The 16278-nt window shown below is 51.8% G+C and overlaps 1 protein-coding gene across 5 annotated transcripts in view; it reads left to right on the top strand.

Annotated features, from left to right (window-relative positions):
- LOC114801418 (proton-coupled folate transporter) overlaps positions 1-16278 on the top strand; it is a 29594-nt gene that overhangs the window by 3841 nt on the left and 9475 nt on the right. For 2 of the 5 annotated variants that reach the window (XM_028999602.1, XM_028999601.1), the window contains 4 exons: positions 6284-6419; positions 7467-8244; positions 8746-8843; positions 14782-14920. In XM_028999602.1, coding sequence (XP_028855435.1) covers positions 6303-6419; positions 7467-8244; positions 8746-8843; positions 14782-14920 — 1132 coding nt within the window. In that variant the 5' untranslated portion in view covers positions 6284-6302. Of the gene's footprint in view, positions 1-5232; positions 6008-6057; positions 6420-6485; positions 6563-7466; positions 8245-8745; positions 8844-14781; positions 14921-16278 lie in introns of those variants that run through there. The other 3 variants (XM_028999600.1, XM_028999599.1, XM_028999603.1) reach the window with 3 other exon arrangements.

Genomic DNA, 16278 nt, shown 5'->3' with positions numbered 1-16278 from the left:
AGATGTTCTAACAGTGTTTGTTTGGATGAAATTCATCAGTGATTAATTCTGGTAGCTGGGGACCGAGAGGAGGAGGAAGGTCCTCCACGTCCTGGCTAACGCACAACAGGAGAGGACAGCTCTGCTTTGCGGAGACGAGGATGACTGTCTTCCGTGTTAATCTGTCCTTGGCTCGGTTTTACAGATGGAGCGCGTCCATCAGTCTCAGAGGACACTAAAGTCCATCTCTGGCGTGATGTTGCCATTCTGCTCACTTTGGGCTCCTCACAAGCTGCTGCTTTCGTGGACCCCAGGGTCCCCGCTGAGGGATTTTCAGTGAAGGACAGAGCATTAATCTCATAATTCAGTATATCTGTCACCATCCCAATGTCCCGCTATTCAACCTGTTTGCAAGCGAGTTGCTGTCAGTGGTCCAGAACCTTTTTAGAGGACATGCCGTCCTCTTGACGGCCGGGTGGTGCCCCGGTGGTGGATCTGTCAAACGCGCTGCACAGTGATTGAGATCAGTGGGAGCTGATCTGCTGACGTCCTGTCAGGACCACCCTGCGGACCTGAGGTCACCTCCATCACTGTGTAAATGTGTCTGTGAAGGTTCTCAGTCATCCAGGTGAATTTGTCTGAAAGTTGAGTCGTGGCAACTGGACTTTCTGTCTTCAACGTAGAGACGTTTCATTCTGCATCCACAGAACTTCTGAGGGAGGTTGGCTTGTGACCACAGATTTATCCTCCAGGTTGGTTTCACCTCACTCCCACCTTCAATAGGCTCATTAACTGAAACCAAGGCTGGGGAGGGGGTGGGTGGATGTGACAGCCCCGCCCTGGCACCTCCTCCTTCCCCATTTAAGCGGGTCGTTAAATGTGGACAACCTGGTGGACTAGCATTATAGGTTGGAGATAGGTTGTGTCTGAGGCCTCCACCTCTGTTGAGTGAGGGTTTGTTGAGTTGCACATGCAAAGCTTCCCTCACTCCTCTCTCAAACCGCCTATCTTCTCTGTCCAATATTTGAACATTCTTGTCCAAAAATGAGTGTCCTTTGTCCTTCAGGTGAAGGTACACCACTGATTCTGGCCCTGAGGTGTTGCTCCTTCTCCCGCGTAGCAGCTGTTTACATTTTACATTTACAGCATTTACCAGACGCCCTTATCCAGAGCGACTTACAGTCAGTAGTTACAGGGACAGTCCCCCCCTGGAGACACTCAGGGTTAAGTGTCCTTCTCAGGGACACGATGGTAGTAAGTGGGGTTTGAACCTGGGTCTTCTGGTTCACAGGCGAGTGTGTTACCCACTAGGCTACTAGCACTGTGACTGGTTTCCCCCGATGTACAACTCGGGACACTCTTCACCGCACTGGACAGCATGCTCTTCTTCCGTCTTGGTGTGCGGTCTTTGGGTCTCTGTCTCAGTGTGCTCGCAGGTTTGTACCGAAGTTCACCTGCTGTTGACGTAATGGAATAATGCCGTGCGAACATGCGGTGCCACGCCGGAGTGCGAACACCGGAAAGCCCCGTGAGAGGGGGCCTAGATACGCCGTAATTCCGATGAAACGCGCCGCCGCCGCCGGATTTAGACGCGACTGCAGCGAGGTGCTGCGCTCCTCTCCAGGAGGGAACGATCTGAGGGGACCTTTTATAACGGCGCGCCGCGTTCCCCGCCAAAATTGGATGCACCCCATTAAGAGAGCTCGGCGGCGGAGATCTCTGTTTTGTCACAGGGAAACAGTGGAACGTCGGAGCTCCGTCTGAAAAAAAAGCAGCGTAATAACCCGCACCGCGAAGGTTCTACGCTCCCGCGTTCCCCTTTCAGTGGCAGCTCTAAAATCGTTCCTTTTTTTATTCGTCCGGAAGTGGCCGGAGTTCCATCACAACCAGTCGTGTAAATGAGAACCTTTATTCATATTTCTATGTTTTAATTTTTTTAAATGAACTACTGGCTGGATAGAGACTAGCAGTGGTGACCTCTGACCTTTAGCAACAGGAAAGCGACTGTGACACAACAAAATGGCTCCTCTGCCTTTAACCCATCACTTTATGGGGAAAAATAACGTTCACACGTCCCTGGCCGTACGTTCCCACGCGTTCCGTTACGTTCCTGGCCGTACGCTCCCGTGCGTTCCGTTACGTCCCAGGACGTACACTCCCACACGTTCCGTTACGTCCCTGGCCGTACGTTCCCACGCGTTCCGTTACGTCCCAGGATGTACGCTCCCACGCGTTCCGTTACGTCCCTGGCCGTACGCTCCCACGCGTTCCGTTACGTCCCTGGCCGTACGCTCCCACGCGTTCCGTTACGTCCCAGGACGTACGCTCCCACGCGTTCCGTTACGTCCCAGGACGTACGCTCCCACGCGTTCCGTTACGTCCCTGGCCGTACGCTCCCACGCGTTCCGTTACGTCCCAGGACATACACTCCCACACGTTCCGTTACGTCCCAGGACATACGCAGTCACGCGTTCCGTTACGTCCCAGGACATACACTCCCACACGTTCCGTTACGTCCCAGGACATACGCAGTCACGCGTTCCGTTACGTCCCTGGCCGTACGCTCCCACGCGTTCCGTTACGTCCCAGGACATACGCTCCCACGCGTTCCGTTACGTCCCTGGCCGTACGCTCCCACGCGTTCCGTTACGTCCCAGGACGTACGCTCCCACGCGTTCCGTTACACCCCTGGCCGTACGTTCCCACGCGTTCCGTTACGTCCCAGGACATATGCTCCCACACGTTCCGTTACGTCTCTGGCCGTACGTTCCCACGCGTTCCGTTACGTCCCTGGCCGTACGCTCCCACGCGTTCCGTTACGTCCCAGGACGTACGCTCCCACGCGTTCCGTTACGTCCCAGGACGTACGCTCCCACGCGTTCCGTTACGTCCCTGGCCGTACGCTCCCACGCGTTCCGTTACGTCCCTGGCCGTACGCTCCCACGCGTTCCATTAGGTCCCTGGCCGTACGCTCCCACGCGTTCCGTTAGGTCCCTGGCCGTACGCTCCCACGCGTTCCGTTAGGTCCCAGGACATACGCTCCCACGCGTTCCGTTACGTCCCTGGCCGTACGCTCCCACACGTTCCGTTACGTCCCTGGCCGTACGTTCCCACGCGTTCCGTTACGTCCCAGGACGTACGCTCCCACGCGTTCCATTACGTCCCTGGCCGTACGCTCCCACGCGTTCCGTTACGTCCCAGGACATACGCTCCCACGCGTTCCGTTACGTCCCTGGCCGTACACTCCCACGCGTTCCGTTACGTCCCTGGCCGTACGCTCCCACGCGTTCCGTTACGTCCCAGGACGTACCCACTCACGCGTTCCGTTACACCCCTGGCCGTACGCTCCCGCGCATTCCGTTACGTCCCAGGACGTACCCACTCATGCGTTCCGTTACGCCCCTGGCCGTACGTTCCAACGCGTTCCGTTACGTCCCAGGACGTATGTTCTGTTACACCCCTGGCCGTACGTTCCCACGCGTTCCGTTACGTCCCAGGACGTACCCACTCACGCGTTCCGTTACGTCCCAGGTCGTGCGTTCCCACGCGTTCCGTTACGTCCCTGGCCGTACGCTCCCACGCGTTCCGTTACGTCCCTGGCCGTACGTTCCCACGCGTTCCGTTACGTCCCAGGACGTACGCTCCCACGCGTTCCGTTACGTCCCTGGCCGTACGCTCCCACGCGTTCCGTTAGGTCCCTGGCCGTACGCTCCCACGCGTTCCGTTAGGTCCCAGGACATACGCTCCCACACGTTCCGTTACGTTCCAGGACGTACGTTCCCGCGCGTTCCGTTACGTCCCAGGACGTACGCTCCCACGCGTTCCGTTACGTCCCTGGCCGTACGCTCCCACGCGTTCCGTTAGGTCCCTGGCCGTACGCTCCCACGCGTTCCGTTACGTCCCTGGCCGTACGCTCCCACACGTTCCGTTACGTCCCTGGCCGTACGTTCCCACGCGTTCCGTTACGTCCCAGGACGTACGCTCCCACGCGTTCCATTACGTCCCTGGCCGTACGCTCCCACGCGTTCCGTTACGTCCCAGGACGTACGCTCCCACGCGTTCCGTTACGTCCCTGGCCGTACGCTCCCACGCGTTCCGTTACACCCTGGCCGTACGTTCCCACGCGTTCCGTTACGTCCCAGGACATACGCTCCCACACGTTCCGTTACGTCTCTGGCCGTACGTTCCCACGCGTTCCGTTACGTCCCTGGCCGTACGCTCCCACGCGTTCCGTTACGTCCCAGGACATACGCTCCCACGCGTTCCGTTACACCCCTGGCCGTACGTTCCCACGCGTTCCGTTACGTCCCAGGACATACGCTCCCACACGTTCCGTTACGTCTCTGGCCGTACGTTCCCACGCGTTCCGTTACGTCCCAGGACATACGCTCCCACGCGTTCCGTTACGTCCCAGGACATACGCTCCCACGCGTTCCGTTACACCCCTGGCCGTACGTTTCCCACGCGTTCCGTTACGTCCCAGGACATACGCTCCCACACGTTCCGTTACGTCCCAGGCCGTACGTTCCCACGCGTTCCGTTACGTCCCTGGCCGTACGCTCCCACGCGTTCCGTTACGTCCCTGGCCGTACGCTCCCACGCGTTCCGTTACGTCCCTGGCCGTACGCTCCCACGCGTTCCGTTACGTCCCAGGACGTACGCTCCCACGCGTTCCGTTACACCCCTGGCCGTACGCTCCCGCGCGTTCTGTTACGTCCCAGGACGTACCCACTCATGCGTTCCGTTACGCCCCTGGCCGTACGTTCCGACGCGTTCTGTTACGTCCCAGGACGTACCCACTCACGCGTTCCGTTACGTCCCTGGTCGTACGCTCCCACGCGTTCCGTTACGTCCCAGGACATACGCTCCCACACGTTCCGTTACGTCCCAGGACATACGCTCCCATGCGTTCCGTTACGTCCCTGGCCGTACGTTCCCACGCGTTCCGTTACGTCCCAGGACATACGCAGTCACGCGTTCCGTTACGTCCCAGGACATACGCTCCCACACGTTCCGTTACGTCCCAGGACATACGCTCCCATGCGTTCCGTTACGTCCCTGGCCGTACGTTCCCACGCGTTCCGTTACGTCCCAGGACATACGCAGTCACGCGTTCCGTTACGTCCCAGGACATACGCTCCCACACGTTCCGTTACGTCCCAGGACATACGCAGTCACGCGTTCCGTTACGTCCCTGGCCGTACGTTCCCACGCGTTCCGTTACGTCCCTGGCCGTACGTTCCCACGCGTTCCGTTACGTCGCAGGACATACGCTCCCACGCGTTCCGTTACGTCTCTGGCCGTACGTTCCCACGCGTTCCGTTACGTCCCTGGCCGTACGCTCCCACGCGTTCCGTTACGCCCCTGGCCGTACGTTCCACACCCTTTCCTTAACCCCTAGACTTAGGAACGTGACAGTGGCCACTATTTCACTATTCTCCGGAGCCGCCACAGCTCCGGTTCTTTATCCTGACTCCCACTGCAGAACGTCCCAGGTTCGAACCGAATTGACTGCCATCGTGTCCCTGAGCAAGATACTTAACCAGGGGGGGAATGTCCCTGTAACTACTGACTGTAAGGCGCTCTGGATAAGGGCGTCTGGACGTCGGATGCCCAAATTCTGTTGGGAACCAGGTCAGGTTCTTGTTGTCTAATGGCCTTCAGTTGCCTGCGTCTTCTCTCGTCTCACATGGAGCTTTTCGTCTCCTGCTTTTTCCCGCCTTAATGAGGTATTCCCTGTACATGTGTCCCAAACCCTCCCTCATCTCTCTGGACCTGGCACATGTTTGATCCTGGACCCGTCAGGGGATGGGACAGTGAAGGACAGTTTAGTGTGGTATGAGATGGGACGGAAGCCACGATTCACCCACATGGGCGTTAATCTTCCATTTGCTGCATCAATCTGCTCGTTGGAATTCCTCAGGATTTCTACACGGGCCCATGTGGATTATAATCGATTCCAACCATTATAAAGGGATGACAGTCTGTACTTTCCCATGATGATGATGATGATGATGATGATGATGAGGTTGGTTCACTACGCCTGCGATGTTCTCAGCCCGTCATGGTTTTAAGCGTTTATGAGCCACATAAAGACCATGTCCTGCGCTGATCTGCTTCACAGTGAGACCATACGTCGCAGCGCAGTGTTTATGGGAAGTGGTGCATTATGGGAAGTGTGAGTCAGTATTACAGCTGCTGACAGCAGCGACTCAGGACCCGGAGATAAGGAAGGTAACACATTAACCCGCGCTGCTCATATGATCTGTGTGTGTGTCTCTGTGTGTGTGTGTGTGTCTGTAAGGACCACTCGGAGGGACATCATGCGCGACTGCGTGGACCGCCTGGGCAGAATCGTGACCGTGGAACCGGTCATTTTCTTGTTCATGACCAGCACCTTCATTGTGACGCCGGCGTACCAGCAGCTGATCATCAGCAAGGTGAGGTCCGGTCCCCGTCTCCCTCTCAGGACGTGAAGGGACATTCATCAGCTGGCTTCGCTTTTGGACGACGGGCCGCGGCTCCAGCGGCAGGAGACAGGAAGTGGCAGGCGGGGGCCGGACAGCGGCGGCCACTCTGAGCTGTAAACAAAAGAGAGCCTGGCGGCGGCCATTAATCACCTGACCTGAATCTTCAGGGTCTGCTTTATCTGCCCCCCCCCCCGTTTACTGCCGGACAGGGCAGATTAATCAACCTTTGACCTTTGGGAATATCGTGTCTTTTTTTTTTTATTACGCTGGAGGCCCTGAGAGGTGGATGAAAGCGATGGGGGGAAAAAGTCCAAACGAGGGGAGGGGTGTGGCGAGGAAGAACTAGTCAGCACTGCACTTCACGTCCCCACGGAAACCGTCTATAATCCCGTGTGTTCCTGCGGTTCTAAGGATGCGCCATGAAAGGCTCCAGAAAGGGTCCTGAACGGAGTAGCTCAACTTTGTAACAGTGCATGTTTTTATTGCCATTTTTTAAGATGATGGTTGCGTTTGAAGCCCCATCGTTCATCATGTGCGTTCAGTTTCCTCGGGAACTGGCTTTAAAGCCCTTATTACACCTCGCACTGCACCTGGTATACTCCGAGCCTCCAGTACTGCTCGCCTGGTCCCTCCATCTCTGAAGGTAAAAGGAAGACATTCATCTAGACTCTTCTCCATCTTGGCCCCTTGGTGGTGGAATGAACTTCCAGCTCAGTCACTGAGCACCTTCACACGGCAGCTCAAGACCTTCCTCTTTAGAGAAGATTTAGATGAACTTGTAACCTTCTTCTTGTCTGACTTCTGTATAGAAACTAGAACAGAGTGAATAAAAAGATTGTATTCATAGTTGGGGGTCCTAGTGAACCAGAACTGACCACCTCATCCATGGTGACATGGAAGCACGTTGTAAGTCGCTCTGGATCAGGCCGTCTGGTAAATGCCGTAAATGTAAATCCGTAGAAGAATGTATTCAGTAGCGGGTTATAGTCGTGAAATGTCCCTCTCTCTCTCTCTCAGGTGTGCTATGAGCTGTTCCAGGATAAATCTGCGTGTGGGGACCCGGAGCGCCGGGACGGCGAGGAGGAGGTCCAGCGGCGCTCCTCCTACATCCTGCTGCTGTACATGGCCATCCTGAGCCTGGTGTCGGTGCCGCCGGCGCTGCTGCTGGGCTCGTGGTCGGACCGCGCCGGCCGCCGCGCCGTCATGCTGCTGCCCTCGCTGCTGTCCCTGGCGGCCGGCGCGGTCCTGCTGGCGGTGGACCTGGTGGACTGGGTCAGCGTGTACTGGTGCCTGGCGGCGGCGGCGGCGGTCGGCCTGACCGGGGGACACGTGTCCATGTTCCTCAGCTGCTTCAGCTACCTGGCGGACGTGACGGCGGGCTGCGCCACGCAGCGGACGCTCCGCATGGCCGTGGCCGAGTCCATGATCTTCGTGGGCGGGACGCTGGGCTTCCTGCTGGGGGGGTTCCTGGAGCAGAAGTTCAGCCTGATGCCCGCGTTCGCTGCGTACATGACCTGCCACGCCCTCACGGTCCTCTACATCCTGGTCTGGCTGCGAGACCCCCAGCCGTCGAGGTCCAACGCCGCCCCCCCCATGAAGGAGGTCACGGCGGAGTGTGAGGAAGGCGGTGGCGAGGAGGAGGTGGGCAGCGTGCCGAGGGAACGTTCCAGACTCTTCATCCTCACCTACGGCAGGAGAACGTTCCACACCGTGTTCTGCCGACGGCCTGGGCAGGAGCGGCTGAAGCTCCACCTCCTCATCACCTGCTCCTTCCTCAACAACCTCGTCGCCATAGGTGAGAACCGTAGACCAGCCGAACCTGGACCGTCCTCACATCTCCTCACGCTCCCAGAAAAGCAGGAGAACGCCTCAAATGGAAATGGACACTATGGCGCAGACCCGTCTTCTGTTTTAGGACCTGATGGAGCACAGGAACCCCTGACCTCCACCCAAAACACTGATTTCTGTTGAACATATTTTTGCATGAAAGGTTCCTGTTACGGTTCCTCAGCAGAAGGTTGTTTGTAAATGAACAGAAGGTCCTCATGCAGGTTGTGGAACCAAATTCAGTATAAAGTGTCAAATAGAGCTGAGTAAGGACGCCTGAGAAAGATCAGTTCCTGAAAAGGTTCTTGTACTGGAAGGTGTGTGACTGGCAGTTTAAGGAGTGCCCGTGGCTCGTTATTTAGATGTCATTGTTCTCCAACGCTCCTCCAGACTTAAATGTTCCTCCTCTGTCCTGAAGGTGTGTGAGTTCCTCTTTAATCTGGTTCTTCTGTCTTGGATCTTTCCTCAGGGGAACAGTCCATCCTGCTCCTCTATCTGATGTACGAGCCTCGAGAGTTCAGCACCGAGATGTTTGGGCTCTTTAACTCGGTCAAAATGCTGCTGCTGGTAGGTGGTTCTGTCTCTCCGCGTTCCTCAAGACGACCAGGCATTGGTCTGCGCTCGTTCCTGATCTTTCTGAGCTTGGCCGTGGGGTTGGAGAAGAACCTGCTGACATTTTAGATCATTTTAGTTGCCAGCCGTCATAAGCTGCACAATTTCAGGTCTGACCCCGAGTTGAAATATTCTTTACGACGGTGAACCTGTGAAGGGAAGAGGCAGTAAAGTTCATGTGACCATCACATGCGTTTTCTCCTCAGCCCAATAAAAACAGGAGGACGTGACATCTACACATGAAGATCACACATTCGGGGGATGGGTACCCAGATACTGTAATGCAGAGACACAAACCTGATATGATTTCAGCCTCACTGAGACAGAATGAAAGAAAATGGCGTAAGTTGTCTTGTAATTTGCCTGTTTTGTTTCTGGAATATTGGTAAGAATTGTGCTGTAGCTCCAGAATGAACGTCCTCCGGTCTTCTCGCTCTTTATTGTAAACGTGGCTCTCTCCGGCTGTGGGCCCCGCTTCACTGAGACAGAATGAAAGAAAATGGCGTAAGTTGTCTTGTAATTTGCCTGTTTTGTTTTTGGAATATTGGTAAGAATTGTGCTGTAGCTCCAGAATGAACGTCCTCCGGTCTTCTCACTCTTTATTGTAAACGTGGCTCTCTCCGGCTGTGGGCCCAGCTTCACTGAGACAGAATGAAAGAAAATGGCGTAAGTTGTCTCGTAATTTGCCTGTTTTGTTTCTGGAATATTGGTAAGAATTGTGCTGTAGCTCCAGAATGAACGTCCTCCGGTCTTCTCGCTCTTTATTGTAAACGTGGCTCTCTCCGGCTGTGGGCCCAGCTTCACTGAGACAGAATGAAAGAAAATGGCGTAAGTTGTCTTGTAATTTGCCTGTTTTGTTTCTGGAATATTGGTAAGAATTGTGCTGTAGCTCCAGAATGAACGTCCTCCGGTCTTCTCACTCTTTATTGTAAACGTGGCTCTCTCCGGCTGTGGGCCCCGCTTCACTGAGACAGAATGAAAGAAATGGCGTAAGTTGTCTTGTAATTTGCCTGTTTTGTTTCTGGAATATTGGTAAGAATTGTGCTGTAGCTCCAGAATGAACGTCCTCCGGTCTTCTCGCTCTTTATTGTAAACGTGGCTCTCTCCGGCTGTGGGCCCCGCTTCACTGAGACAGAATGAAAGAAAATGGCGTAAGTTGTCTTGTAATTTGCCTGTTTTGTTTTTGGAATATTGGTAAGAATTGTGCTGTAGCTCCAGAATGAACGTCCTCTGGTCTTCTCGCTCTTTATTGTAAACGTGGCTCTCTCCGGCTGTGGGCCCCGCTTCACTGAGACAGAATGAAAGAAAATGGCGTAAGTTGTCTCGTAACTTGCCTGTTTTGTTTTTGGAATATTGGTAAGAATTGTGCTGTAGCTCCAGAATGAACGTCCTCCGGTCTTCTCGCTCTTTATTGTAAACGTGGCTCTCTCCGGCTGTGGGCCCCGCTTCACTGAGACAGAATGAAAGAAAATGGCGTAAGTTGTCTCGTAACTTGCCTGTTTTGTTTTTGGAATATTGGTAAGAATTGTGCTGTAGCTCCAGAATGAACGTCCTCCGGTCTTCTCGCTCTTTATTGTAAACGTGGCTCTCTCCGGCTGTGGGCCCAGCTTCACTGAGACAGAATGAAAGAAAATGGCGTAAGTTGTCTTGTAATTTGCCTGTTTTGTTTCTGGAATATTGGTAAGAATTGTGCTGTAGCTCCAGAATGAACGTCCTCCGGTCTTCTCGCTCTTTATTGTAAACGTGGCTCTCTCCGGCTGTGGGCCCCGCTTCACTGAGACAGAATGAAAGAAAATGGCGTAAGTTGTCTTGTAATTTGCCTGTTTTGTTTCTGGAATATTGGTAAGAATTGTGCTGTAGCTCCAGAATGAACGTCCTCCGGTCTTCTCAGCTCTTTATTGTAAACGTGGCTCTCTCCGGCTGTGGGCCCCGCTTCACTGAGACAGAATGAAAGAAAATGGCGTAAGTTGTCTTGTAATTTGCCTGTTTTGTTTCTGGAATATTGGTAAGAATTGTGCTGTAGCTCCAGAATGAACGTCCTCCGGTCTTCTCGCTCTTTATTGTAAACGTGGCTCTCTCCGGCTGTGGGCCCCGCTTCACTGAGACAGAATGAAAGAAAATGGCGTAAGTTGTCTCGTAACTTGCCTGTTTTGTTTTTGGAATATTGGTAAGAATTGTGCTGTAGCTCCAGAATGAACGTCCTCCGGTCTTCTCACTCTTTATTGTAAACGTGGCTCTCTCCGGCTGTGGGCCCCGCTTCACTGAGACAGAATGAAAGAAAATGGCGTAAGTTGTCTCGTAATTTGCCTGTTTTGTTTCCGGAATATTGGTAAGAATTGTGCTGTAGCTCCAGAATGAACGTCCTCCGGTCTTCTCGCTCTTTATTGTAAACGTGGCTCTCTCCGGCTGTGGGCCCCGCTTCACTGAGACAGAATGAAAGAAAATGGCGTAAGTTGTCTTGTAATTTGCCTGTTTTGTTTCTGGAATATTGGTAAGAATTGTGCTGTAGCTCCAGAATGAACGTCCTCCGGTCTTCTCGCTCTTTATTGTAAACGTGGCTCTCTCCGGCTGTGGGCCCCGCTTCACTGAGACAGAATGAAAGAAAATGGCGTAAGTTGTCTCGTAACTTGCCTGTTTTGTTTTTGGAATATTGGTAAGAATTGTGCTGTAGCTCCAGAATGAACGTCCTCCGGTCTTCTCACTCTTTATTGTAAACGTGGCTCTCTCCGGCTGTGGGCCCCGCTTCACTGAGACAGAATGAAAGAAAATGGCGTAAGTTGTCTTGTAATTTGCCTGTTTTGTTTCTGGAATATTGGTAAGAATTGTGCTGTAGCTCCAGAATGAACGTCCTCCGGTCTTCTCGCTCTTTATTGTAAACGTGGCTCTCTCCGGCTGTGGGCCCCGCTTCACTGAGACAGAATGAAAGAAAATGGCGTAAGTTGTCTCGTAACTTGCCTGTTTTGTTTTTGGAATATTGGTAAGAATTGTGCTGTAGCTCCAGAATGAACGTTCTCCGGTCTTCTTGCGGTCAACCTTTATTGTGGCTCTCTCCGGCTGTGGGCCCAGTGACCACCACAGAAGGACCGCTTCTGTGTGAAATCGTTAGACGGAATATCGATTCTCGTGTTGAGGAACACCGTAGAGAAGTGGCCGAGGTTGAGCTGTAATTACGGCGCCAAGCGAAGGCCATCAGGGATCCGGCGCCTCGTCACGCCACCACATCGCCCGCTGCTCTCAATGGCACAGACACTCGAACAAAGGGTCCTTGTTAAGGTGGCGAGATCCTCGATGTGAAAGGTGACTCCGCGGGCCGGTCACCGCGGGCTCATCGATCGGCGGAATGGTGTTAATTACCGCAGATCGGAGAAAAATGAGTGTTCTGGAGACGTGAGCGCCGCTGAATTCTGATGAGGCTTCAACTCTGGCCGTTAAGCACCACGTGAATCATTTGTTTGGGGAGTGAGGTCTTCTCCTCGTGGCTTTGATGCGGCAGCACTTTCATGGTGAGAACTTGATGCTTTCTCCGCTGGAGTCTATTCAACATCACACATGGCCAGTAATTGTACATAATGTCAAAATTACCATGAAAGGATATTTAATACAGCAATCTGCAGAGTGCTCTGGGACTGACTCTCCAAAACACCAAAAAATGAGAAGGATTTCTTACCATTACAGTTGGTGTTTTAAAGTTTTTTTCCTCCCAGTGAACCTGTACAGAAAAGAACGGCAGCAACGAAACACAATAGTGGATCTCAGTTAATCTGGAAAGGTAAAAAAAAAATAAAAAATTACTACATTTGATGAAATTCTCGACCTTTTTGACGTGATCAGGACGAGATGTAAATGCTGGTCACGTGACAGATAACTCGGCGTGCGTGCACTGGCAAGGATCTCTCGATTCGATACCCGTATCACAATACACAGGGTCACAATACGATTCTATCATGATATTTCAAAAAAAAGGGTGGTAGTAGCCTAGTGGATAAAACACTCGCCTAAGAACCAGAAGACCCAGGTTCAAATCCCGCTTACTACCATTGTGTCCCTGAGCAAGACACTTAACCCTAAGTTGCTCCAGGGAGACTGTCCCTGTAACTACTGATTGTAAGTCGCTCTGGATAAGGGCGTCTGATAAATGCTGTAAATGTAAATGTAAATGTAAAACTGAGCTGATGTACGAGATGCGGTGTGAAGAAGCCAGTATGGGTGATATGTGTGCCGGTCAACAGCTGCAGCCCCTCTTACTCCTGTGTGTAGACTATTACAATAGTCCAAGCGAGATGAGATGATATCAGAGGAATGGATGTCGAGTATTCGTGAGTCTATAAGGTAACAGTAATACAATAATAAGATAATAATAAGGAATAATAATAATAAGCAATAATAAGATAGCCTTGTTTTAATGGTGAGATGGGTTTGACTACAGGAAAATGTTGTTTTTGTTGTTTCTACTTGGTACTATATTGACTGGGTCAAATAGGATTGTATTACTAAACATTTACATAATTTATCAGACATTTACATTTACAGCATTTATCAGATGCCCTTATCCAGAGTGACTTACAATCAGTAGTTACAGGGACAGTCCCCCCTGGAGACACTCAGGGTTAAGTGTCTTGCTCAGGGACACAATGGTGGGATTTGAACCCGGGTCTTCTGGTTCATAGGTGAGTGTGTTACCCACTAGGCTACTACCGCTAAACAAACACTAAAACACAATTTTTGTTAAAAAAAACTAGACTAAAATAGTTCTGACTAAAGACTAAGATGCTCCGGTTTTTAGTCGACTGAAACCTGACTAGACTAAAATAAGTCGTGACGTAATAAAAATTAAAAAGACAGCTTGACTAAGACTCGACTAAAAGTGCTTTGCTCACTTTTAGTCGACGGTGCTTTGCTCAGTGGCACCTTGGCAGATCGGGATTCGAACCAGCAACCTTCTGATTACGGGGCCACCACTGCTCCAAATGTACGTATCTTCCCCCTGTGCTCTCCGGGACTGTAATTCCATATCACATGAAACTGATCCGTTTTTCGGCCTGAAGTAATTACAGAGATGAGTGTGGTGAAGAGGCTCAGGCCGTTCTGTAATGCTGAACGTGCCACCGGCGGCGCTGATTTGTGGGTCCATCGTGTCCCGTCGCTTAAAGGGGCTTGTGACAGAAATGGCCAATCGAACAGAATTTTCCTGAAATTGAACGCGTTCGGGTTCCTCTGATTTAAAAGCCCGTGGTGGCGGTGGTGTTGTTATTCCGGGTGTGGTTGGTTCCGGCCCGGCGGGGCGGGGGGAACAGGTGTGTGCCGGCTCCGGACGGACCGGGAATTATTATTAGGCTGTAATGAGCTGATGAAAGTAAAACGGCGACATGATGACCTTTCGGGTGCCATGTTTACAGTTTCCCATTATGTTTCGGGGGGAAATTGTGAAAAAGGCGACTGGGGGTCTGATGGCACAGGGCACCTCGTCACCCCGAGAGGGGATAATTAAATCAGAAAAGGAGGGGCGCACACACACACACACACACACACACACACGAGCACTAATCCATGCTGGTTGTTTTGACTCTGCCTCATCAGGTGCAGGATCAGAAGGTTAATCAATGCAACATTTTTGGTTGGGTAATGAATGTGAAATTCCTAATATTTTTACCGCCTCCGTGTTTGTGGGTCGGTAATTAGCGCAGTGCCGGGCGTGTCGTAATGCACTTTGGTGTTTTTTTTTTTTTTTTTTTTTTTTTTTTTTGAAACCGTGCTGCCCGTGGCACCATGGCAACAGCACGTGTCCAGCGCCTTCTTTTCCATCAGTGCGAGGCGCTCAGGACCGCGCCTGAGGCTACATGAGCATATGACAATAATACAACGTGTGTGTGTGTGTGTGTGTGTGTGTGTGTAGGGATTATTCCTGCTGGGCGTCTTCCCCCTCCTGCTGAAGTGCGTTCGGGAGATGCCTCTGGCCAAAATCAGCGTCCTCTTCAGGATGGCCTCGTACGTCCTGCTGGCGCTCGCCAACAACACTTGGATGGTGTTTCTGGGTAATGAAACCTTTCAGAATTGCACCAGTTTCCTGTTTGCTTTGTTTGATGGGAAGGATCAGCAGTTTAACCTTTGACCTTTTTTTTTTTTTTTTTTTTTTTTTTTTTTAACCTTAGCACCAGGTAGATCTTTCAGAACCCAACTGAATTAGTGCGGAGGTCTGTGGTCATGTGGGCTCCTCGCAGTGATTGTTAAAGATCATGATGAAGGTCTCCTGGACCTTTTATTCTCCACCAGATGAATGGTTATTGTGGCTACCCACAATCCTCTGCTCCAGATCCATGTGCTGAAATCAATCCGGGCCTTTGTGCTGCTGAAGTGTGGTGTGTTGCTTCTCTGATTTTCTGATAATTCATGTTTATCCCATCCCATGTTGGGTAAAGAAATCAATAATATGGATCAGAGACACTGACTCAGTCTTGAATTCTGTTTCTGGGGCCGCATGATGCCGGGATGAAAATGGCCCAATTTTTATTTCATTTTATTTTTTTTTGGGACGACTGCTGGACTGAACAAAAGGTCGTCATCTGCCTACCATCATCCACCAGGTCATGCACATTGTTGTCACGTTCATAACCTGTACAGAAGCCCCGCCCTTCAATGCAGCTCGTCCCTTTGTATGGAATCGGATTTGTGCCAAAAATTTGAAACAAACGTTCATAATATCAAACAAAATAAAGATGTAAAATAAGAGGTTGGAATTTTGACTTTTAGCGATTACGCTGGCTGAGGATCCGGTTGACCTTCTGAGACTGATCTCTCGTGTGGGCGGGGCTGCACCCCATTGGCCAGCAGGTATTTGAGTGACAGCTCTGTGCCTCTGAACTTGTGATGAGCCGACTTTTTCCGCTCCCAAACGGTTCTGAAGAAAGGGCTAAATAGAATTGCATTCCTTAATAAAGAGACAATTGACTAAAATTAGACCAGAGTAGTCATGGATAATTCTGACTGAAAGGCTCAGGCCGGAACTAAAATGAAACTGGATGTTACTAAGACGAATAAAAACTAAAATGAGAACTTTGACTCAAAGACTCGACTAAAACTAAAATGAAGACAGGCCGACAGCAGCAATATTTCAGTTTGAGGATGACCCACGAAATTGACAAAATGTGAGGGCTGCACACTATTCGTAGTGTAGTAGGTCCAGGGCGCACCAGCGATTCTTCCTTCAGTTCGTTGCAGTTCCGGTCTTGTGTTGTGGCTGCTCCAAACCAGACCTGGACCAGCAGCTCCAGTGGAAGACCTTGTTTCTTCTGCTATCTCAGCCACTTCATTCTCTACAGTGTAACCAGGTGTTTGGACAAGAAACACAGAAAAGTGGGTGGAGCTAAAAAAATTTCCTATCAGTGGGGCTGAT

Source organism: Denticeps clupeoides, chromosome 1, assembly GCF_900700375.1.
Source record: "Denticeps clupeoides chromosome 1, fDenClu1.1, whole genome shotgun sequence".
Lineage (NCBI taxonomy): Eukaryota > Metazoa > Chordata > Actinopteri > Clupeiformes > Denticipitidae > Denticeps > Denticeps clupeoides.
Note: the sequence above shows the minus strand (reverse complement) of the source record. Positions and strands in the feature narration are given on the sequence as shown.